Here is a 25,487-nt window from a genome sequence, read left to right as displayed (position 1 = left end):
TGGTTCTTAGTTGTTCTTGGCTGTTTATAGTTCAGTGTTTGGTTCTTAGTTGTTCTTGGCTGTTTATATCTCAGTGTAACATGATAAACTAAAAGTCATTGATTATAGTTAATATATTCTATATATACTACTACTACTACTAATAATAATAATAAACTTTATTTCTATAGCACCTTTAAAAACAGAGGTTAACAAAGTGCTTTGACAATAAGCAGAATCACGATTACAAAGCATCAAACACAATGGCAAAACATCACAAGAAAGACGAAACCCCAACAACAAGCCAACAGTGCAACTCCAACATCACAGAAACCAGCTGAACATTCAAAGCACAAAAAATGAGGATGTCAATTTAGGAGGACATTATACAAACCCAGATATGAAACATTTTGTCATAAGAGTGAGGATCATGAATAAAAATGAAATAAAGAGAAAAAGAAAAACCCAGAATAACCTCGACCAGTCCAGGCAATGCAGGAACCAACTACATAAAAGAGACCTAAGAACCAGAAATGTAAAAGTGTTTAAAATATTAGGAAGAGACGGAAAGGAATAAATCAAAAGGTAAGGAGGAGAATAAAAGCAGTTAAAATGTGATGAGATTAATAAGTCAGCGTACAAAATTAAAATTCCGGACAGTAAAAGATGGTAATCATGGTAATGATAATAATCTGGTAAAACCGATATAGCTATAAAAAGAGGGGGACACAATAAAAGCAGTAAAAGCAGGGGGGCTCTAAAAACCAAGTAGGAGAAGTGGACATATCACATAACATTCAATAAGCATAAAATACAAAGCTGAGAAGAGCAGATATAGGGGCTTTAAGGACAGATTTGACAGAGAATAAGAGAAAAGTGAAAAAGATGGGACACAGTATAAGACAGAAGACAACATCACATAAAAGCAAGTCTATAAAAATGAGTTTTAAGAAGTGATTTAAAAGATGTCACTGATTCTGCATGCCTTATCTCCTCGGGCAGGTCATTCCAAAGTCGAGGCGCCCTGACAGAGAAGGAAAGTATTATATATATATTAGCAAAGTGTACTTACAGGTTATAAAACATCTGCAGAAAAAAAGGGACTGAGAGGATGTCTAATATAAATTGTTATTTCAAATGTTTATTTTATCTAATTTTTTTTATTTAGCTTTATTTACACTCGAAAAATCATTGAGGATGAGCCCTCATTTACAATGACGTCGAGCATAAAAATAATGAAAATGTTTTATATCAGACATATTCAAAAGACATAAAGTACATTAACAAGTTAAAAAAATCATCATATCAGCCAGAAAAGGCATATCAAAGTCAGGTGACACAAGTGCAATCAGAGCACAAGAAATTCAGCAATAATGATTTGAAATGCCCCACAGTAACCAGTTCTTTGATTTTTAAAGCGCTCTGCAGTGAATTCCAAGCAGAAGGTGCAAAGAAACTAAAGGCAGATCTGCTGAGCTCAGAATGAACTTTTGAACCTGGAGAGTTAGCCAGTCACTAGGTGTTATGCACTCCAGAAGACCAGGCTAACATGGAGGAGCTGTAAGGATCCCAAGTAAAGCCTTGTAAATAAACATGTATGTATGCAGGTCGCGTCTCTCTGAGAGCGAGGACCACCCAACCTTACTGTAAAGGATGCAGTGGTGAGTGTTGAAGGCATCACCAGTAATGAACCTAAGTGCAGAGTGGAAAACTGCATGCAGGGATTTTAGAGTTGTAGCTGAGGCATGCCTGTACAAAATATCACCATAATCCAACGCTGATAAAAAAAGTTGCCTCAGCCAGAGTTTTTCTACAATGCAGAGGAAAATACGATTTATTTCTGTTAAAGAAAAGCCAATTTTTTGACGAAGTTTACTTACCAAATTAGAAACGTGACATCTAAAAGTAATCTTCTAATCAATCTAAATGCCAAGATATTTATATTCTGACACTCTTTCAATATTGGTGCCACCATTAGTAATAATAACACTCTGAAAATCAATGTTTTTAGCTCTAGAAAACAGCATACATTTGGTTTTCTCTGCATTTAGAAGAAGCCTGTGATTGGTCAGAGCAACCTCAAAATCATTAAAACAGCTCTTGTAAGAGTAATAAAATCTGATTTTGCCTTTCCAAGTGCTACACACTGCTGTCTGCCCGTGAGATAGCTCTTGAACCAACAGTCAGCATTTTTGTCCAAGCCAATATTATCAAGCTTACTTAAGAGCACTGTATGATTAATCATGTCAAAGGCTTTGGAAAGGTCAATAAATAAAGCTGCACAGTGTTTCCTGTTATCCAGGGCTGAGATAAAATCATTTAAAACAAGAGTGGCAGCAGTGACAGTGACAGTGCTGTGGTTCTGTCTAAAACCAGACTGGTGTCTATTTAAAACAGAATAATCTAAAAGAAATGATTTGAGCTGCTCATTTACTAAAGCTTCAAATATTTTAGCAAGGCACGACAGTTTGGAAATAGACCTGTAGTTGTTCATGACTGCAGTTTCACCATTATCAGTATTAGGCTATTTGAATTATCATTATTAAACACTATCAAAGTTTGTCTGAGACGCCAAGAAAGAGCAAAACAACTCGCAGCTGACTGACTTCACTAGATAACTGTCCCAAAAACAACTTTTTAAAAAAGCAAGTGAAAACACAGGTAGCTCAAAGTGGTTCTTGAAAAAGATTATGCTTTTACTTTGAAAAGTACATCAGAGTCATTTTTACCTGAGGAGGTAACAATGACTCTGTGATCAGCAGGGTTCGTTTCTTAGTTTGTTAGTTTGTTAGTTTGTTAGTTTCTTAGCAACATAACTCAAAAAGGACAGATTTTGATGAAATTTTTAGGAAATGTCAGAAATGGCATAAGGGAGAACTGATTAGATTTTGGGAGTGATCCAGATCACCGTCTGGATCCAGGAATTTTTGAAAGGATCCTGTACTATTGTGAGATAGGGCTGATGGTGGAGGTCTGTGCTCTCTGACTGCTTTTCTAGTTTCTAAACGTCAGGACTGAGAGAAGTTGAAAGACTGTGGAGGATTCTTACTGCCGTCACTCCATCTTCAACTCACAGAGCTCTAATTCCTGATGTCTCATGGCGTTAGGGGTCATTCTCTGTCTCCAGAGTAAACTACACTCATGGCTGAAAAATTAAACTGTTCAGGAAGACGCTTACATGCACAAAGAGAAACCAGGAAACTTCAAAAACCTGACAGAAACCAGGATACTCAAGTCCATTTAAACACAGTCAATGATAAAAGCATGTGTGCCACAGCGGTATATGTTTGTAATAAGCAGAAAGACAGACAGAAAAATGATAATCATCTTCAGCCAATCAGCTGCACTCGTACCCTTTGATGAGGAAGAAGGTTCCAACAGCAACACCGAGGAGGCCGACAGTCAGACCAAGACAACAGATCACAGTAGGACCCACACCTGGACCAGTCTGCTTCACCTCTGGAGACACAAACACAGATTATTAAGTAAAGCCAGAGTTTGAGTTATAAAATAACTAAAGCCAGAGTTTGATTATAGAGTAACTAAAGCCAGAGTTTGATTTATAGAGTAACTAAAGCCAGAGTTTGATTCATAGAGTTACTAAAGCCAGAGTTTGATTCATAGAGTAACTAAAGCCAGAGGTTGATTCATAGAGTTACTAAAGCCAGAGTTTGATTCATAGAGTAACTAAAGCCAGAGGTTGATTCATAGAGTAACTAAAGCCAGAGTTTGATTCATAGAGTAACTAAAGCCAGAGTTTGATTCATAGAGTAACTAAAGCCAGAGTTTGATTCATAGAGTAACTAAAGCCAGAGTTTGATTCATAGAGTAACTAAAGCCAGAGTTTGATTCATAGAGTAACTAAAGCCAGAGTTTGATTCATAGAGTTACTAAAGCCAGAGGTTGATTCATAGAGTAACTAAAGCCAGAGTTTGATTCACAGAGTAACTAAAGCCAGAGTTTGATTCATAGAGTAACTAAAGCCAGAGGTTGATTCATAGAGTTACTAAAGCCAGAGTTTGATTCATAGAGTAACTAAAGCCAGAGGTTGATTCATAGAGTTACTAAAGCCAGAGTTTGATTCATAGAGTAACTAAAGCCAGAGGTTGATTCATAGTTACTAAAGCCAGAGTTGAAGAGGACCAGAGGCCAGAGTTATTCATGATTCATAGAGTTACTAAAGCCAGAGTTTGATTCATAGAGTAACTAAAGCCAGAGGTTGATTCATAGAGTTACTAAAGCCAGAGGTTGATTCATAGAGTAACTAAAGCCAGAGTTTGATTCACAGAGTAACTAAAGCCAGAGTTTGATTCATAGAGTAACTAAAGTCAGAGTTTGATTCATAGAGTAACTAAAGCCAGAGTTTGATTCATAGAGTAACTAAAGTCAGAGTTTGATTTATAGAGTAACTAAAACCAGAGTTTGAGTTATAGAGTAACTAAAGCCATAGTTTGAGTTATAGAGTAACTAAAGCCAGAGGTTGATTCATAGAGTAACTAAAGCCAGAGGTTGATTATACATATACAGTTGGCCTCCTCAGGTTCACTGCTCTTTCTATCATAGAGATTAATTTAATGAGCAGGAACTTCAGAATGAAATCGCTTAACTAATAAATTATTTGTTGTAGAGCATTTATCAGGATCTATAGTCTGACTCACTCTCTGTCCTTTCCTGATTCTTCAGCAGGTCTTCTTTTCTCTAACAACAGCCTGAGTGAGTTTATGAGTTGGTATTTAAAGGTCTATATGTGGAGGAAGTTCATGGAAAAGATGTTAGAAAACATTAATCCATTAGTAAAATATAAATGTGGTGTATAATATCTAGAAATATATAGTTTATAACTCCTCTCTTTTTATTTCTCCATAGTTGAAATAAAATAAAATGGTGAACTGTTGGATTATTGTGTAGTTAAATAGGATCAATAGGACACAAAAAAATCTTTATAGAGTTAGAGGAAAGGATGTTACTGACAATGAGCATATACTTTTATTCATGAAGCTCCAGCTGGTCTAAGGGATGTTCAAATATTAGTCTGAGCTCTGAGATGTTTTTCAAAGAGCTGATTAATTAAGGTTGTTTTTTTGGGGTATTTATCTCTCATACTGGGACATTTACTGTAGTTCTGTGGATTTATTAACATAAAAGACATGATTTCTATTTTTTTTCCCACTCATTATTGATATTTTTAGCTAAAGGGGGAGGGGCCTCATGTTGGTCTTTGCCCTGGACCTCCAAATGACTAAACCAGCCCCGCCTCATTCTGTAGCTCTGGTTTCCTGTTTCTGCTCTTTAGACAGTTTTTATTATCAGCATCATTAAAAATCAAGGAAAACAGCCACGTCTGGACAAGTTTCACCAGACGTGACGTTATCTCAACATGTGATCTGTGTGTGTGAGGGTCACTGACGACACGTATCAATGATCATCATAAATACTAGTGTGGGAGAGCATGGACAGGAAGTGACTGAAGAAACTTGTTAAAACGAGAAGCTTCAGTCTGAGCAGCAGACAGCACTACTGAATATATGATCTGAAGAGACGACCACCGGAGGACTTCCTCTGCTCTCTCACACACACTCCTCTGTCACACACAGACGATAATAAAACACAAATTAAAGGAAATCAAAGTTTTCATGTAGACTTGGCACTAAAGAACCACAGGTGACTAGAGAGCCATGGGCTGACTATCTCTGCTCTATAAACAGAAAGTAATGTAACGCTGTGAAGCATTCCTTCATTATTTTCACTGTTTTTACTGTAATTATTGTTAGGAGGGCTAAGGAGCATTTTAGGGGGACTTCAGCCCCCCAGGAACGGCCTAAAAACGCCCTGGTGGTGAGTCTAAACTCTTCCTCTCATGGGTCTGAGGTCTGACCTGGACTACCCAGACCCTCCTGTCTCTCTGGTCCGTTTATTATAAACCAACAGTCTAACGTCTCTGTGTCTGTAGTTCTGGGGTCCATGAAGGTCTCTTACCCCAAATCCTGGTCCGTGGTTGGTCCAGGGTCATGTGATCCACAGAGCAGCTGTAGATGTCTCCCTGCTGAGGGGTGAACTCCAGTTTGGAGAACTGGGAGAAGGTTTCCTCATTGTTGAAGACAGGAGCGTTGGTGGTGGTTCCCTGGGTCACGGTCTTCCCGTTCTTCTTCCAGCTGATGGTCACAGGAGCGGGGAAGAACCCGGTCACATGACACACCAGAGAGTTCTTCTGACCCAGCTCCACCTCGTCTTTGGGGTAGACCACAGGAGTGTTTGGAGGATCTGGAGACAGAGAGAAGGTCACAGACAGTCAGAGGTGCTGTTGAGTAAGGCATGCAGTAAGACGTGTTTTAGCAGAGCTCACAGCCTGTGTTAAATTAATCCTACAACATTCATGTTTACATTTTTGGGATATTAAACGTCCTGTTTGTATTTAATAACCTGAAACAAACAACTGAACAAGCTACACCATCACTGATTGCAGCAAGTCTTCACAAGGATAAATAGACTGGATCCCACAGGCCAAGGCCTGAAGCCTCAGGATGTGGTACTACAGGTATTGCTAGTGGACCTGCCTCTCTGAGGGAACAACCCAAAGACAGCATGGATACTGAGGCATGAAAATGGACATTATTTCTACTCTGAGGGCGGACGTATCAGTTGTGATAAAAGAAGAGTTAAAAGGGATGCTAGTGGAGACATTTGATGTGATAAAGAGTGAGCTGCTGGCTGTGAGAGCTAAAATTGTGGCTAACACCTCTGCTACCCCTGCTGAAATCAAGTCAATAAAACAGCATGAAAGACGTGGAAGGAGGACTTTGACATGGTCAGATGAACCCACGGCTGTACAAACCACAGTGTCCACAGTTAGAAATCAAGTGGAGCAGCTGAAAGAAAAATGTGAGGATTTGGAGGGACAGATGAGAAGAGGAAATATCCGTATTGTGGGGGTCCCTGAACAGCCCGGGTCGAGTTCACCAGCAGCAGTGTCCAAACTTCTGAAAGAATTGCTACAACAGGACAAAGAGGTAAAAATAGATCGCTCACACCGCAGCACTGCACCGAGAACACCTGGAGGAAAAGGGTTAGGGTAAGGGTTAGGGAGAATAAATTTCCCCCTGGACTCATAGATGGACAGTGGACACACACCGCCTCACGTCTGAAAAAAGATACGCGGAGTGATAAGTACATTTGAATGAAACACAAGATACTTGTGCCCTATAAAGAGGATCAGCGCTCAGTGAAGAAATCCCTAATCCATTACTATTGCCTCCACAAGTCCACTGTGCAGACCCATGGGTAGTAAGAAACCAGCACTTCTCAAGGGTTGTCAAGTGGGACCCCTCCTTTATCAGTGTTTGGTCCAGTTAGTCTTGGACACCTCCAGAGGGCTGAACAGTGATCTCCAGCATCCCAGAGCCACCCCCCTCCATGCCGGCTCTCACCACCCACCATGCCTACATGCAGACATCATCTTACCTATCTTACCACACGGCCCACACAGCCTCAACAGCACGCCACCTTCAACAGACCCCGGCTCCATTTATGCGAGCTCCAGGTAGTGACAATGCTGATACTACCTTCCTTAACACCACTCATGATTACAGAGCAGCAATGTCCAACATAGCTGTGTACAGTTTGGGCATAATGCTGTTCTAGGTTAACCTTGCAAAGCAGATGGTTTTATTTTTTCTCCCTGGTGAATCCATCTTCAAAGCTCCCATCTGAACCGTTTGGGCCAAGTTAGAAAGTGACAGGACCAATCAGTGACAAGGAGCGGTACTTTCAGGTGCAGCAGAGTCGTGACGTAAACAAGCAGCAGCAAGAGCTGGTGCAGTTATGGAGGAAGAGATTGACGTGGATGCTGCTAAAGCGCCAGTTTTATCAGAACTTGATGACATGTCTTCATGAAAAGAAGAACAAAGAACAGCAGTGAGTTGTTTTCTTTTCAAAAACCACAAAAGTCGAGTACTGACATGTCTACAGTCGCCATGTTTCGTGTTATTCCTCAGTAGCTACATCACGTGTTTTGTTGCTCTGATTGGCCCGTAGAGATGTGACAGGAGGATTCTGGGACTCTTCAAGGTCCCAGAGTCTGGAGGAAGAGAGGAGAGGACCAGAATCCACGTTGATGTAGTCCAGTGTGAAGTTTCCACAGTCAGTGATGATTTGGGCTGCCATGGCATCTGCTGGTGTTGGTCCACTGGGTTTTATCAGGTCAAAGGTCAGCTCAGCCATCTACCAGGACATTTTAGAGACCTTCATGCTTCCTTCTGCTCACAAGCACTATGGAGATGCGGATTTCATTTTTCAGCAGGACTTGGCACCTGCCCATACTGCCAAAGGTACCAAAAGCTGCTTCAGTGACCATGGTGTTACTGTGATTCTGACCTGAACCCCATAGAGAATCTATGGAAGATGAGAGACAACAGGCCCAACAATGCAAATGACCTGAAGGCCGCTATCAAAGCAACCGGGGCTTCCATTACACCTGAGCAGTGCCACAGGCTGATCGCCTCCATGCCACGCCGCATTGATGCAGTAATTCATGCAGAAGGAGGCCCAACCAAGTATTAATGCATAGAAATGAACATACTTTTCAGAAGCCTGACATTTCTGTATAAAATATCCTTTTTTATTGATCTGATGTAATATTCAAATTTTTGGAGACACTGAATTTTGCGTTTTCTTCTCAGTAAGCCATAATTATCAACATTTACAGAAATAAAGGCTTGAAATACTTCACTCTGTGTGTAATGAGTCTATATAATACATAGGTTTATCTTTCTGACAAGAGTGACAAAAAAATGTTGAACTTTTTCATGATATTGTAATTTTTTTGAGATGCACTAGTAGTATTGAACCCCTCACTCAGCTCATTAGAGATGACACATCAGTTAAAGGAATTAAGATTAATGATGAGGAACACAAATTATCACTGTATGCTGATTATGTGCTACAAAACCAGAAACAACAATCTCCAACCTTAAAAGAGTTATATCAAGTCATGGATTCCTTTCAGGTTATAAAGTCTACATAGAAAAAAACTGAAGTGATGGACCTCAGTGGTCAAACTCTGAGAAAATAAAGAAGTGGGTTTAAGTGGCACAAGAGTATGATATATTTAGGCATCACTATATCATATTCACTAGACCAGTTATATGAGGACAACTACAGCTAAATCATTGGGAGTACTAACCAAGATCTGGAGCGCTGGTCTGCTCTCCCTTTAACTTTGTTGGGCCGTATTGAATCAGTGCACATGAATGTTTTACCAGGTTACTTTATCTGTTCCAGATGTTGCCCATAGATGTCCCAAAAACAGCTTTTGATAGACTGAATAAAGTTATATCCACGTCCAAGAATTGGATTCAGAGTCAAACAATTATCCAAACTTCAGGGGGGCTCGGGACTCCCACATTTTAGGTAGCTTTTTGGCTGCACAGTTGAGACCCCTGATCTCACTGATGAAGGACCACACATATACTCGATGGGTTAACATCGAAAATAGTCTCAGCTCAGTACATTTAAAGTAATACCCTCTTCAGATCTGTGTTTAAAAAAGACCCAAACAGGTAAATGGACAAAGATTACGTTAAACATGTGGAGAACTATACAGGCCTTTATAAACTACCCAAAAATATATCATCTACGGCTGATGCTGGTTATCTTTGAGGCTTCACACCGCTTCATAGAGGGTTTAGGGGGTGGTCTCAGTATGGACTAAGACATCTGAATCAGCTGTTTATCAATGGTGAACTAAAATCTTCTGAACAAATAAGAAATGAATTTAAACTCTGAGACACTTTTTGACAACACATCCAGAAATTCATAAAGTTAAAATCCTTTCCAGCTGGAGCTCTTTTTCCTAAAGACAGTCCAGTAATGACATGAAGAGAGTGATCTAAAAGTGTGTAACATATTTCTATCCATGGACTCTAACTTCACATATAAAGGAGAAGTGGGACTGGAACACAGGAAGCACATGTAGAGACCAGTTCTAACGTCAGGGGGGAGTTCAGGTGGAAAATTGTGACCAGATATTTATAACACCACGTCACAGTTAAATGGAACCAAATTCGGTCAGATAAGTGTTGGAGAAAGTGTGGACAGCACAGAGACATCACACTCATATTCTGGGATGTCCTAAACTAACTACATACTGAAGGGATGTATTTGATGCTTGATGACGAAGTTTTCATCATGAGATTCCCAAAGACTCTATAACTGTTCTCCTTGGTGTTCTACCTGAGAACATCATCAGAGATAAAGCATATTTACTCCAAATCCTTTTAGTAGCAGCCATGAAGAGTAGTACAGTCAGATGGTTGAACCACCATCATATGATGTCTGCATTCAGAAGGTTCTAGAGTTATATGAAAAAATCACACGTCTTAAGGCTTCAGGTCCCAACCTTTATAAAGAGATGAGCACCTGTTATAGCTCTGATACTGCAGTAATGTAGCAGAGTGTCTACCTGATGTACTATAATCAAGGTCACTGACACTCTGATACTTGGTATGATGATTTTAGTTGAGCCTTTTTTTGTTTGTTTTTTCCTCTTAAATTCTTCTGATGTCATTTGTCTATTTTTTTTTTTTTTTGCGTATTGTGTGTGTGTGTGTGCGTGTGTGGGTGTGTGTGTGTTGGGCACACTAAGGAGAAGTAGTTGTTGCAGTTGGAATGTTAAGAAAATAAGGAAATAAGGAAAAAAGGAACCTGTCTAAAGGATATACTGGGAAAAAGAAAAACATGAATATGGCATATTTTTGTTGTATGCTTGTTATGTTTAAATAAAAAAATGAGTTTAAAAAGATGAGGAACAGTGTACTTCTGTGTTCTTTGACTATATAACTGTAGGTCTAACTGTCCAGGATCAGAGAGGGTCAGGGTTAGAGAGAGATGAGGTAGAGGAACCAGGTTAACATGTTTAATCCTCCGTGTTAATCTGAATACAGGAGGATCATCTGGAGATCTCAGACTGTATTCTGGACTTTACAGAGATCTGGTTAGTCTACAACAGAGATTATCAACTGGCCTAGGGGGCACATCCAGCCCCCCCACATGTGGGTCTCTTTTTTATAGTTAAAAACTCCCTACAGCTAATAAAATGACTCCAAAACTACTGAGATTAAAGAGTGACTTCATATTTCAGCCATGGTTATCAGATCTGCAGGTTAAACACTGATTCATCAGTCTGTGGTCAGAACTGCAATATTCCTCCTTAGGTTGTTCACCTACAAATACACAGAATACCAGCTCTGAACCAGGTTATAGACAGCCTCATAGCCTCAGAAATACTCTGATAAATATCTCAGTCTGTGCTATAAAACCACTGTTAGAGCCTAAAATCATTTACATTTGAAAGATAACACAAGAACAGAAACATGTTAATGTGATCATTTCATAAAAGTCTTTAGTTATCTAAAAGTTCAACCCTCACAGCTGTTCAGGAAAGATCTGGTCCTGGTACAACTGTACCTGATGAGTCCTGGTCTACAATAATCCAGACTACAGTTAGGACCAGATCTATAGATCTGTCACATCTACAACCATGTTTAGTTTAATGTAGATTTATCATTTCATTTATTCATATTTATCTGAAGGCTGAACAGACGCTCACAGAGATGACAGTAGAGGTTAAAAATAAATATAAATATGAATATAAATATGTGAATAAAGAGTGTTTGTTCTCCTCTGTTCCTATAATCTGTAGATTTATCAGACTGAACCATGGACGTCTGAATAAACATCAACATTTACTTAACATTATAATAACAGTAAACAGCTGTGATGGTAGATCACCTCTGATTGGTTTAATCTTCACATGTTTGCATTAAAACAGAAATAAACAGTTTATTTCTGAAACAGGAAGTGATGTAAGGAGACGAACTGAGCCAGTAGCTGATAGGTCATAAACATGTGACAGTTAAATAACCTCAACATGGAGTCCATAATTTATTCATTCATCCACCTTAGATATCAGGTCAGTACTCTCTGTGTTCATTGTAATATTAATGACTATTAAACAGTAATATTTGTATTTATTCTGATTACTAAATGTTAATTATTTTAATATTTCAGTGGTTAGTGTGAGGTGTGTTTGTTTTTACCTCTCTTCAGTTTCTGGTCTTTGAGGGCTTCACGGGTAACTTTCAGGCTCTGTTTGCAGACATCTAGATTGGCCACAGCTTGTTGATAAGTACCATCTCGGTATCCAGTATGAACCACAAAGTCTGGCTGAGGAGTGACTCCTTCTCCTTTCTTAAAATCAGCGTACCAGAGCTCCTCACCATCCAGACCGTACATGGACTCTCCATCAGAGTCTGAACATCCATTAAAAGCAAGATCCTCATGAAAACCTGGAGAGAGAGAGAACCATCAGACTGATGATTGGTTGTTTGTGTTTGTTTGGTTTTTTTCCCTCAGTAAACAGATTTTTTTTTGGGGGGGGGCAGCATTTTTGTGCCTTTATTAGATAGAGGAGGACAGTGGATAGCGTCGGAAACAGGGTCAAGATTGGGGGAGAGACATGCAGTAAAGGGCCACAGGCCAGACTCGAACCCGGGCTGCCGCGTACATGGGGAGCACCTTAAACCACTAGACCACCTGCTCCTCAGTAAGCAGATTTTTGATCAGAAGTTTAAAATTCTCATTGAAATTTATTCTTTTCTTTGGTGCTGCCCTGGATGGGGCTTCCAGAAAATCTAGAGGTGGAGGCATATGTGTGTATGTGAGGGACAGCTGGTGCAAATAACTAAGGACGCTTTCACACTAGGCCCAGTTGATGTGAACCACGCCAAGGAACAATTCCTCCCCCTCCTCCTTCTGGCGTGCTTTCACACTAGCAACACGGATCCATGCCAGGGCCCACTTGCGTATTTACTCAGTCTGAAACAGCAGGTGGCGGTATGCACGTAGCTGGTTTACGACCCCGCCAAGGAGGAGAGAGAAGTAGAAGATTGTTTTTGTTTTGACCCGATAAAAAGTCCATCCTACATCCGTGGATGATTAAAATCACTTTTAAGATGCCAGTAACTTCACTCTTCGTATCTGCACATCTACTACAGCTCAGAGGGTTAAATGGTCTCATGCTGCACAGATGCAGCTGTTTTTGAGGTGACAGGAGACTTTTATCGCCTTTGCTCCTCCTCTCACTGACTCCAGCCTGGGTTCATCTGTAAGGTGAGTCACAACAGACCGTTTATTGGCTGGATTCTGATGATTTCTGCCCTTTATTGAGGAAAAATGTGAACAAACTGCTGCACTGTGGAAAGAAGTTTAGTTTTTACGAGGATGTCATAAAGCTGATGCGGCGCTCTGTCCTGTATCCGAGCGTAGTTGCATTCACATCTCATCCAAACTGTGCCAGAGTCCACTTGAATCGCGCCCGAGACCACCTCCCCAAGTGGGCCTGGGCCCGGAGCCCTGGTGCGATTCGTTTGCATTCACCGAAACGAACCGGACTTTGGCCTCAAGTGCACTCGGATCCGGGACCGGGCCCCTAATGTGAAAGCTACCTAACAGTAAGGGAATCGTTTTTGTGACCCGGGCCTTGAACTACTCTGCTAATCCCTTCTATCTACCCAGAGAGTTTGGGAATATTGTCATCTGTGCTGCTTACGCCCCCCCCAAGTGGTAACGCAGTGCAAGCGGCAAATCGCATTGCAGACTGTGTGCACAACCAGCTCCAGCGCAGTCCTGGAGCCCACTCTCCCTGGATTTTACCAGTATGTCAAATGTGGAACACGCAAAAACAATGTTTTGGACAAATGTTTCGGTAACATCAACGGTGCGTTTAAAGCAAAGGCTCTCCCTCCACTCTCTACCTCTGACCATCTGACAGTTCACCTTTTCCCACTTACAAATCACTGCTTAAATGGAGCAAACCCCAGTGCACGTGTGTGCTGCAGTGGACTGAGGAGTTTAGAGATCTAAGAGGATGTTTTTCATGCACTGACTGGATCAATTTCTATAACCTGGAGCTGAATGAGGCTACTGACACTATAACAGAGTACATTAAATTCTGTGTTTACAGCACTGTCCCCTCAAAAGAGGTAATACATTTCCCCAACAATAAGCCTTATATTACCAAGGAGGTTAAAGCTTGTCTCAACAACAGCTCTATGGACAATAAAACACTCTGGAACTCCATAAGAAAGATAACTAATATGGACCTGTGAAAAAACAGCCGGTCACTAAGAATGACTTGGATAGTGCAAACGATCTTAATGACTTCTTTTTCTGTTTTGATACACAGAACTCTCCACCAGTATCAGTGAAAGAGTTTGACCTCCCCTGTGATCCTTCACACTACATGAAAATTGACCCTTTACAGGATCAGTCTTGTTTTTTAAAGTGTGACATGTGAGCTGTCCAACAGCTACTAATGTGGGCGTGTGTGCTGTGAACTGTAGTAGCAATCTACATCATTTAGTTGTGTGTGTTTGTGGGCCCATTTGCTTGTGTGTTGGCGCAGAGTGTCCTTAGTATTGAATCCAAACAGAGGAAATGTGTTGGTTGACACATAATCTCATCCTGTCCAAAGCACAGCAGCTGATTTCAGGGATATTTCTGAAGAGAGTTAGAAGTTATGACTGAAGTTAAACCCTGTGCACCAGCTGGACTTAAGCTGCTCTTATTTTATGACATGGTGTAACATTTTATGCCAGGGATGAGCTGGCGCAAGTTTAAAGCATCTGAAGTAACTATAGTAAGAGCAGAAAACGCACAGCAATGTTCATAAAATGTGAGACCCACATGTAGCATACACCTGTCCTCTGAATTTTCCATCTTCTGGCTTTTTATTACTTATAAGTGGTAAACAATTTTATCATGAGAAGAAATGTAATACATTCAGGGAAGAGACAGGAGAGGCAGATGGAGCTTCAGGGTGTGAGGTAAGGTTTAAAAATCATATTATTGATAATAATAGATTCAGAAAGGAGAACAGGTAAGGACTGATGTCAGGTTGATTTTTTAAAGAACAGTTTTCAATAATTATTTCATTATTTCCACAGTACCATAAGGAGGGGTTGGGTTAGGTTATGATTAGGTTATCTTATAATATAAGGTTAACTTATATTCTTATAATTATATTCACATTTATATGGTGAAATTCTACTCCATAGTGACACATAAGTGGATTTTTTTTCCTGTTTAGTTTTAAAATGAGCCACCTTTGTGCTCAGGGGCTGTACCTTGAAAGCTCATAATCATTATGATTTGATTAAAGACTCGAGCCATTTTGTTCAAGGGGAAGAGGGAGAGGTGGTTTTTCTGGGTGGTTTGCCCACATTTTAAGATCATAAAAATCACGTAGCATTTTGTGAATATTTTGCAGATCGGTCAGGTTTCCAATATGTGTCCCCCCCCAATTTTAAACTCATCCCTACGCCCTTGATTGAACTACAAATACAAATACAAGTGAGCGGCAGGCTCAGCTGCTGCGCTTCGGATGATGACATATTGTCTTCCCCACAAATGCTGTGGTCTTTGTTAGCTGTCTTTTAGCAACCACTGTTAAGATGTGAAAAGATATGCAATTCGAAGGTGGGGCACGTTTCAGATGTATTTTATGTTGTAGAATAAAACGTTAAACTCTATTCAGCTTGTGTTCAGCACAGACCTTATTTCAGGCATTTGACTGAAAACTCATTCAAAAATCCCATAGACTATCAGACAAGGGAACCGGAAGTGCTAAAATGCTAACTTACTTTCGTGTTTTAGGACTCATTCCTGGAGAATGGTCTAGCTGCAGCTGCAGCTGCTACAAACCACGCTCCGTACAAAACACGCCTCATCAATCCATACAGTAAATTAATTCTAACCCTAACCAGTGGAATTTAAATGCTAAATCTAACCCCAGGAAGCTAATTAATTAAAATACACACCTACCCTGCACAAACCAAGCAGTCCTGCCACACTGCTACCAGGATTCAGACAAAGAGTGGGCGCTAATTGCTCACACCTGACCTTATAAAGGCAGGAAACACTTTTTGTTGGTTTCACTTTTTGATTCAGCTGCTTTTTGCCTCCTCTCCTGCAGAATGTAAGTAGTGGGTGTCTCTGTGAGTATGTCTGTCAGTTTGTGTGTGTGTGTGTGTGTGTGCGTGCGTGCGAGTGTATGTTTTTGCCAGCAGTGGTTTGGCTTTCTCCTTCAGGATTTCCTGGTAGAGAGAAGAATTAGTGGTTCCATCAATTACAGCAGGTGGTCAAGATCCCTCAAAAGCAAAACAACCCCAGACCATCACACTACCACCACCATGTTTGATTTGCTTGGTCTTAAATCTTTAAGTGTGACAAATATGCTAAAAATAAAACCAAAGCAAAAGATAATCTTTGAGTGGTTGTTATTTAACTTTCTTTACTGAGTTTCTCCTATGACCACCAGAGGGCAGCATCGTATCAAACTACAGCATACAGGAGCTCAGAGCATGTATCAACTATACTTCACTAATATTCAATGTCAACATCATCTTTTCTGTTACTGTAAAATGGAGGTAATGCCTCAGAAAAAAACAATGCAAAAGAAGTTTACTCAATGAGCAGTTAGATTGGCAAATATCAATACTATTCTCTCCCAGCTTACAGTGTACACTTCACATCATCTCCATCTTTGCAGGGCTTCACATTACCATTCAATCAGAATCATCTTCTGCAGTTAAAAAAGTCAAAACCATTAATTAGGAACATTCTTACTGATTAGTGTTACTGGTGAGGTTTAAATTTATTCTAGGCCAGGGGTGTCAAACTCAATCACAGCAGGGGCAGGATTCTGGATACAGGACTAACCTGACGCCTAACAGTGTCACCTTTTTAACCATAAACTGTCAACCTTGTTTCACTGGTAATAGAATATGAAAAAAAGCAAAAAAACAAAAAAAAACTTAGCACTGTTGATAAATGATTTTGACATTTAAAAAGTGAAAAAGAAAAGTTTAAAGGTTCACATTCTGAGAAAAGTAAATTTATAAGTTCAAAAAGATCAAAACATGAAACTGAAATTGAAAAATAATGTTTTCTTTAATGGAAAATATATTATATATAAAGAAAGGTCAACATATGAAATTAAATTTGTAATCATGAAATTAAAAGTCAAAATATGATTCAACATTTTAAATTGTCGGTCTAAAAGGTCAAACTATAGGATCATTTAGTCTAAATCTGGAGTTGAAAATATGAGATAAAATACAAGATAATTGGCTAAAAGGGTCACAATATTTCTTAAAAAATTTAATTATGAAGCTTGTGGAGCTTAAAGCTCAAAATATTATATGAGCAGTCAAAATTATGAGTTGAAATTCTCAAAGTATGAAATAAAAAGTTAAAATTCTAAGTTTGAGTCCTAACTGTGAGATGCTAAATTGAAAATTTTAAATTAAAACACAAATTAATTTTTCCATATTCCTGACTTCTTATCTAAATATTTTTACTCCTGACTTTTTCAGATTTAATGGTTTAACAAGGATATCTTAAATCATCAAGAATATATTTACATTTTTATACTTGAGGAAATCTGCAGACCTCATACTGATGGGCCAGTTATAACAGAAATATCAGATCATCTTGTGGGCCGGATTTAACTGTTCCATGGGCTGGATTTGGCCCCCAGGCTTTGAGTTTGACACCTGTGCTCTAGGCCATCCTCCCTATGAAGTCATGACATTTCTCAGCCATTCATGGCTTAAAGGGATACTTCAACATTTTGGTAAATTCGCCCATTGCCATAATCCCTATATTCTTATGAGTAGGTTCGTTACCTTTAGTTGTCCATGCGAGCTGTTTTTAGATTGGTGGGGCTGAGATGCGAGCTGCTTAGCTAATGCTAAGGGGACATATGGTATTTCCAGCTTTCCCTCATCAAACTCATCAAACACACAATCCAACAACTCCAGCCAGGACCCAACAGTCCTGGGTCTTGTTTTCCAGATTTTTGGCTGACCGCTGAGATCAATCCTACAGATGGCCCTGTAATGTCCCAGAGTGACTGAGTGACACTACTTTCAGAGTCATACCATACAGCACTGATCATCAACTGGCTTGCTGGCCGGGGGCCATGTCAGGCCCTCCAAAGCTTCCTCTCCGGCCCCTGAAAGATCATTAAATTGAGAAAAGAAAGAAAAAAAGATGTTGTAGTTTTAAGAGTATCCTTTGGCTTTAATTGTCTGCAGCTGTTAAATCCATCCTATCAACAATTAACATTACAACAGTTATAGAATGACTGAACATTTGATCTGTTTACTGAAATTAAATGTCATAATTAGTAGATATTAAAAAAGGGTTAAGGTTGGCAGAAGTGCTGCAAAAAAGACCAGATAAAGTGGTGAAAAGGGGTTAGAAAGAAGCAAAATGGGTGAGAAGCAGCAAAATGGGTTGTGGAGTGGCAAAAGGGACAAAAGTTGTCAGAAAAAGTAGTCAAAAGAGGTTAATGTGGCAAAAATTGGTAAAAGATGAAAAAAGGTTGTTTAGTTGCTTTTACATATTACACACATATACAGTGATGGCCTTGCTGCTCATTGCTAGGCGCTGCTGTGAGCTGTTGGGGGGTTCAGTGCCTTGCTCAAGGGCACTTCAACAGTGCTCAGGACGTGATGGAACCTCTCCAGCTTCCAGGCCAAGGTCAGGCTCCGCTCCTACCGGGACTCGAACCAGCGACCTTCTGCTCTCCAGCCCAATTCCTTCCAGCCAAAGGAATAGAGATATAAAAGGATAAAAAAGGGTATGGATCATTTTAAGAGGAAAATGAAAACACTGTTTAGTAAATCTGAACTCTTGGATGACATTGGAGGTGTTCTTGGCGCGGCAGCCTCCTACAGTCGTCTTTCTGTCAGAAATCTGGTTTGCACTGACTCATTGAAATTTATTAACAGATAACTGGAGTTCTGTGGAAGTTTCAGAGAGGTGTTATCAAACCTTTACTTGGATAACCAGTGGGGCATGTTTTGTGTGACAAGGATATATGTGGGTGTGATAAGCTTCCTAAGTATCAGACAATTAAAGATTACACAAGACTCCTGTTCTCATTAATGATTAAGTCAGTTTCATCAGAACTTTGTAGCTGTTAAAATGTTTTTTTTTTTCTTGCCTGGCTGACCGTGTTTGGGTGGATGTTGAATTGTGAAGGAAAGACTTTGTACGTGCTCAGACTGAGTCAGCATGGCACGCAGTAAACAGAGGCATGGTGCCGAGGGATGCAGAGGGATGATCCCGCAGGACAAACAAAGCAGCTATACAACTGAAAGTAGAAGAAGAATTCACAGCGGGTCTGGAGCAACTAATCAGGCGCATCTAGAAGAGTGCTGGGCCTGTTTGAGGGCCGTGGATGAGTGCAAAATCATTATTTGAGAAATGTTTCACTGCAACCAACCGGTTTGATAGGGAAGTTGGCCCCTTACATGTCTGACAGGAAACCCAAGTTTAATCTGCAATTATGTTTGTTTTTCAGCATTTAAGAAAGCAGAGAGAATCATAAAGAGACAAAGATGGGTAATGACTAGGGCAATGTTGTAAGGCAGATAGAAGTAGATTTGATCAGAGCTGATGAGGTCAAACAAGCTTAGGTTTTCTTATCATAACAAACACAAAAAAACGACCTGAACATGCTGGAGAAAACCCAACATCAATTCAGCCACAGCCCTTAAGAATGGTGAGAAAATATCCTCCCTTTATTCCGTGCTCTTAGCAGGGAGGAGACACATCAAAAAAAAGGCAAAAGCATTTTCTCTGCACAAGTCAAGCTTTCAGTGTTGCTCTATGCACTTGTTGGATTAAAGACACATCGTCCAATTCAGACAAAAGTGCTGCTCAGTCCCAGCTAATGACTGCACTAGCAGGACCAAATTGTATGACTGTCTTCCAGGCATTCGTGACGATGTCCTCACTGACATGCTTGACATCTCTGTTTAATGACATCTTGGTTCATCGTCATATCAGCAGCATGTGAGCCATGTAAAACTGTCTCTTCTGAGGTTGCTTCAGGATCAGCTCTTTGCAAAGACAGAGAAATGTGTCTTCCATGTCCAATCACCCATGCCTCACTCATTTCTGCAGTGACTGAGGGAGGAACCTCCCGGTTCAGATGGACTCCACAGGCTGAAGAGGCCTTTTCTGAGTTTAAAAGGAAGTTTAGCGGTGCACCAGGCCCTGTTCACCCTGACCCTTCAGTATCCCTTCAGTTAACCCCTTAGAGCCACTTTTTTTTAAAAAATAAAGTTAACCCCTTTTAGCAACTCTTCCTTTTTTGCCGTTTCTAATCCATTTTTGCCTCTTTTCCTCTCATTCCATGTTTTCACCACTCATACCCCATTTTTAACACCTTTTTTGCTGTTTTTTAATTGATCTATTTTTGCTATTTTTCCACCTACTACCTCTACCTCTTTTTGCCACATTTTTGCCAATTTTAATCCCCTTTGCCTATTTTTAATCAATTTTTGCTTATTTTGTTTTATTTTGCCATGTTTTCTCCCCTTACAACCCATTTTGCCTTGTTCCATCCAATTTTTCAACTCTTTATTTTTTTTTATTTTTTGTCTCTTTATATGCCTTTTATGGGGACTTTTTGCCCTTTAACACCACTTTTTGCAAATTTTGTGAGTAGTTCTTGCCATTTCTCATCTATCTTGACCCATTTTTTTCCTGCATCTTTTTGCTGTTTTTGCCACTTTTTGCTACATTAAAACTAAAACTGTTCTCATTTTATTCTCACTGAATTCCCTTTTCACCCATTTTTTGCCACTTTAAACCCTTTTTTAACCAAATTTCCTGTTTTGTCACTTTTTTTTAACCTATTTTTGCACATTCAATCAATTTTTCCATTATTAAGATAGTTTTTGTTGCCACTTTTTTACACTTGTTGCTACATTTAACCCAATTATTTGTACATTTTGCCCACTAATGCCACTTTTCATCTTTTTTCTGTTTTGTTTTTGTTTTTTGCTGATTTTAAGTCTTTTTTGCTGATCTTTTTGCCTTTTGGCCATTTTTTGATACTTTAAATCAAATTTTTGCCATTTTTGCTCATTAATTCCCCTTTTCTCCCATTTTGCCACTTTTTCTCATGATCATCCTTTACCTTTCACACAATATCTCAAGAGCACTGCTAGTACATCTATCCATCCAAATTCTTCTGCTTATCTGAGGTCGGGTCGGGGGGGCAGCAGCCGAAGCAGGGAAGCCCAGACCTTCCTCTACCCGGCCACTTCGTCCAGCTCTTCCCGCGGCATCCAAAGGCATTCCCAGGACATAGTCTCTCCAGCATGTCCTGGGTCTTCCCCAGGGCCTCCTCCCAGTGGGTCACACAGGGACTGAACAGCCCTTATGAGAGGGTCCAGTACCCCATACTCCTGGAGCACCCTCAACATGATTCCCCGAGGCACACGGTCGAATGCCTTCTCCAGGTCCACAAAACACATGTAGACTGGTTGGGCAAACTCCCATGCATCCTCCAGGACCCTACCGAGAGCGTAGAGGTGGTCCACTATTCAGTGACCAGGACGAAAACCACATTGCTCCTCCTGGATCTGAGGTTCGACTATCCGACGGACCCTCCTCTCCAGGACCCCTGAAGAGACCTTACCTGGGAGGCTGTGAAGTGTGATCCCCCTATAGTTTAAACACACCCTCCCCCTTCCTAAAAAGGGGAACCACCACCCCAGTCTGCCAGTCCAGGGGCACTGTCCTTGATGGCCATGCAATGTTGCAAAGGCGTGTCAACCAAAACAGCCCCACAACATCCAGAACCTTGAGGAACTCAGGGCAGATCTCATCCACCCCCGGGGCCCTGCCACCGAGGAGCTTTTTGACCATCTCAGCGACCTCAGCCACAGAGAAGGAGAGCCCACACCCGAACCCCCAGCCTCTGCTTCCTCATTGGAAGGTGTGTTGATGGGATTGAGGAGGTCTTCGAATTATTCCTTCCACTGATCCACAACGTCCAGAGTCGAGGTCAACAGCGCACCATCTCCACCATACAAGGTGTTGACAGCACACTGCTTCCCCCTCCTGAGACGCTTGATGGTGGACCAGAACCATACAGAAGTCTTTCTCCATTGCCTTTCCCAACTCCTCCCACGTCCGAGTTATTGCCTTAGCAACCTCTGAAGCCACAAACTGCTTGGCCTGCCAGTACCTGTCAGCTGCCTCTGGAGTCCCACAGGCCAAAAAGGCCCGATAAGACTCCTTCTTCAGCTTGATGACATCCCTCACTGCTGGTGTCCACCAGCGGGTTCGGGGGTTACCGCCATGACAGGCACCGACCACCTTACGGTCACAGCTCCTATCAGCTGCCTCAACAATAGAGGCACGGAACATGGCCCACTTAGACTCAATGTTCCCCGCCTCCCCCAGAACGTGGTTGAAGCTCTGTCGAAGGTGAGAGTTGAAGCGCATTCTCTCAGGGGACTCCACCAGGTGTTCCCAGCAGACCCTCACAATACATCTGGGCCTGCCAGGTCTGACTGGCATCCTCCCCCACCAGCGGAGCCAACTCACCACCAGGTGATGATGAGTCAACTGCTCCACCCCTCTCTTTGCCCAGGTGTCCAGGACATGTGGCCATAAGTCTGCTCAGGTTCAGATCAAGGGGGCCGTTCCTCCCAATCACCCTCTTCCAGGTCTCAATCTCATTGCCCATGTGAGCATTGAAGTCCCCCAGCAGAACAAGGGAGTCCCCAGAAGGACCGCTCTCCAGCAGCCCCTCCAAGAGCACTATCAAAGATTTTGTAAAATTTTGCACAAATGTCCAATCAGACTAAAGGCAGAAACTGATGTGTTAAAGATGCCCCTGGTCGAGGTTGTTGTAACCTCTGATTTTGAGAGCACAAAACCAAATTTTATATTTCCACATGGAACACTGTTCTGAAGTCAATTTAAATCTGACGCTCTTTTGGAAACCACAAATGCTGGGTCTTGCGGCCTAAAGAGGAGAGGAAAGAGAAAACCTTTGCCAAATAATTCAGCAAAGACGACCAAGGACTCTTGAGCAGCTAGAATCCTACATCAGACAAGAATGGGACAACATTCCTCTCCCAAAACTCAAGCAAATGGTGTCCTCACTTTCCAGATGTTTACAGACTGTTGTTAAAAGAAGAGATGCTACACAGTGGTGAACGTGTCCCAAGTTTTTTGGGATGTGCCATCAAATCCAAAATGAGCTTATATTTTCCATGAAATGGTAAACTGTTGAACTGAGGTTGTAAATGTATATATTATATATATCTGCATGCTGGCAAAAGTGTCCATCTGTGCTCATACAATTGTTGTTTTATTCACTGGATAATATTACACATCCCAGTACAGACTGGTGCAGAACAAACACTAATTGGTGCAAATAAACTGCTCAAAATGAAGGAAAATATGTTAACTGTTAACTGTTAAACTGTTCTAGGGTAGAGCCCTAGACCTCCCTCCTGATGGTGCTGACTACCACATGAACAGTGGACTTTTTAGTAGCTCATCCCTGGTAAATGCTCACACATAGATGAGCTTTAGCTTGGCTCTGATTTGTTGCTCTCTGCTTCAATTTTTGGTTTCGGGGCTGTGACTGGTTGGTTCTCTTAGGCCTCTTCCCCCAGAACCGGTTGTGTTAGCAGGTTACATGTTTAAGGGGAGTGAACTTCATGGCCTAACTGATATAAAAAGGTGAAATGATGAAATTTTCAAACAAAAAACGGGACATCTACTGCAAGCAGGACTTTACAGATCATCTACTGGACACAAGTATTTGTTGAAGATGGATAATGCAAACACTGGTGAGAGGATTTATGTACTTTACTTTGACTTTGTGAGTAGGATTTTTACAAATCGGTGACTTTTTGTCTCACTTTGACTGTTTGCATGTACCACTAACATTATTATGCTTTGTAAAACCAAATTTTAGATTTCCAGAAACTTCACAGTCATAGTAAACTACATTTTTATGGAATTTAAGCCTTTATTGTTTGTTACTTAATGCATTTTTCTAAGCTTGTGACAAAATTCACTTTTACAAGATGTACTATTTCCACTTTATTTTTTTCATATGAGAGTAAATTCTTTTCAAGATTGCAGAATTTAATCTGATCAGGTTTTAAAGCCTGCTTGTAAACTTTACCTTCTGCTTTGTCTTTACCTTTAACTACCTAGTTCTCAGTTTTGCACCAGTATGTGAGAAATGAGGAAATTTTTACCAGGGGCAGAGTCGGGATGTTGCCTAAACTTCGGACCCTGGGAAATATGTACTATTTTAGAGCCATTCTGAACACCAATTTATGTTTAAAAGCCCAGTAAATCTCTGCAACACTGTGGGGAAAAGTGATACAGCTCTGTCTAAACAAAGACATATGGGTTATAACCAGTTTGATGGAACCTTATATCAACTTTTTGATGGTTCTGATGGTTCTTTTTTACTAAATGAAACTTGAGTTAGTATTTTTAGAAGCTGTACTCCATGCTTCAATGCATATTTGAAAAAAATGATGACTTATATAAAAGGAATAATGCTTCACGATCTAATGAATCCTGTACATTGTATAACAGGACAATCATTTTCAATATCTCCACTTTTTAATCATTTACACACGTGGACAAAATTGTTGGTACCCCTCTGTTAATGAAAGAAAAACCCACAATGGTCACAGAAATAACTGAAATAATCTGAAAAAAGTAATAATAAATAAAAATTCAATTAAAATTAACCAATTAAAATCAGACATTGCTTTTGAATTGTGGTTCAATAGAATTATTTTAAAAAACAAACTCATGAAACAGGCCTGGACAAAAATGATGGCACCCTTAACTTAATATTTTGTTGCACAACCTTTTGAGGCAATCACTGCAATCAAATGATTTCTGTAACTTTCACTGAGACTTCTGCACCTCTCAGCAGGTATTTTGGCCCACTCCTCATGAGCCAACTGCTCCAGTTGTCTCAGGTTTGAAGGGTGCCTTCTCCAGACGGCATGTTTCAGCTCCTTCCACAGATGTTCAATAGGATTTAGATCAGGGCTCATAGAAGGCCTCTTCAGAATAGTTGTTACATCCCAGTCTAGGGGAACCTGGACTTACCACAATGTGTGGCCCCACTCATCCCACTCCCAAGGAAGCCAGGTACAAATTAAGCAAAGTTAAGCAGCAGTTTAATTGAATTAATAAGAGTAACAAACAAATTAACAAAGTGGTTACTCCCTGCTGCCAAGAGCTTAAAGTTTAACACAGATCCAATCAGCAGCAGCACCTTCCTCTTCAATGATCCAATCGGCTACAGGCACCTGCATCACCACCTAATTACTTAGACACCCACACAGAGACACACTCACACACTCAACACTGCAGGGGAGGACACACAGAGCTGCACATGTGCAGTAAATCAGAAACAACATGACCCAGGGTCATAACAATAGTCCAATGTTTTTACAGATTCAAGTTATTTCTGTGACCATTGTGAGTTTTTCTTTCATTAACAGAGGGGTACCAACAATTTTGTCCACATGTGTATATGCCTTCACAGTTCAGATTTTCCTCCACTGTGACACCTAAAAATGAGTTTTCTT

The 25,487-nt window shown here is 40.6% G+C and overlaps 1 protein-coding gene across 1 annotated transcript; it reads right to left on the bottom strand.

Annotated features, from left to right (window-relative positions):
- Positions 1 to 3,286: 3,286 nt before the first annotated feature.
- On the bottom strand, positions 3,287 to 22,347 carry LOC121529555 (RLA class II histocompatibility antigen, DP alpha-1 chain-like). The gene is made up of 4 exons (XM_041817493.1): positions 21,949 to 22,347; positions 12,072 to 12,327; positions 5,956 to 6,240; positions 3,287 to 3,438 (listed from the first exon to the last, which is right to left on the bottom strand). Exons 1-4 carry the CDS (start codon positions 22,345 to 22,347, stop codon positions 3,317 to 3,319), a joined length of 1,062 nt encoding a protein of 353 aa, XP_041673427.1. The 3' UTR covers positions 3,287 to 3,316.
- Positions 22,348 to 25,487: the final 3,140 nt, after the last annotated feature.

This window comes from Cheilinus undulatus, linkage group 21, assembly GCF_018320785.1.
Source record: "Cheilinus undulatus linkage group 21, ASM1832078v1, whole genome shotgun sequence".
NCBI classification, from domain to species: Eukaryota; Metazoa; Chordata; class Actinopteri; order Labriformes; family Labridae; genus Cheilinus; species Cheilinus undulatus.
The sequence above is the reverse complement of the archived record's forward strand: the minus strand, read 5'-3'. Positions and strand labels throughout refer to the sequence as shown.

Excerpts from the sequence above, each read along its gene's own strand:
- LOC121529555 (XM_041817493.1), bottom strand. The coding sequence starts at position 22,347 with ATGCGCTTCAACTCTCACCTTCGACAGAGCTTCAACCACGTTCTGGGG. Across the intron at positions 12,328-21,948 it reads CGTCTCAGGAGGGGGAAGCA|TCTCCAGGTTTTCATGAGGA; the intron begins GTGTGCTGTCAA and ends TGGTTCTCTCTC. Across the intron at positions 6,241-12,071 it reads AGACCAGAAACTGAAGAGAG|ATCCTCCAAACACTCCTGTG; the intron begins GTAAAAACAAAC and ends CTCTGTCTCCAG.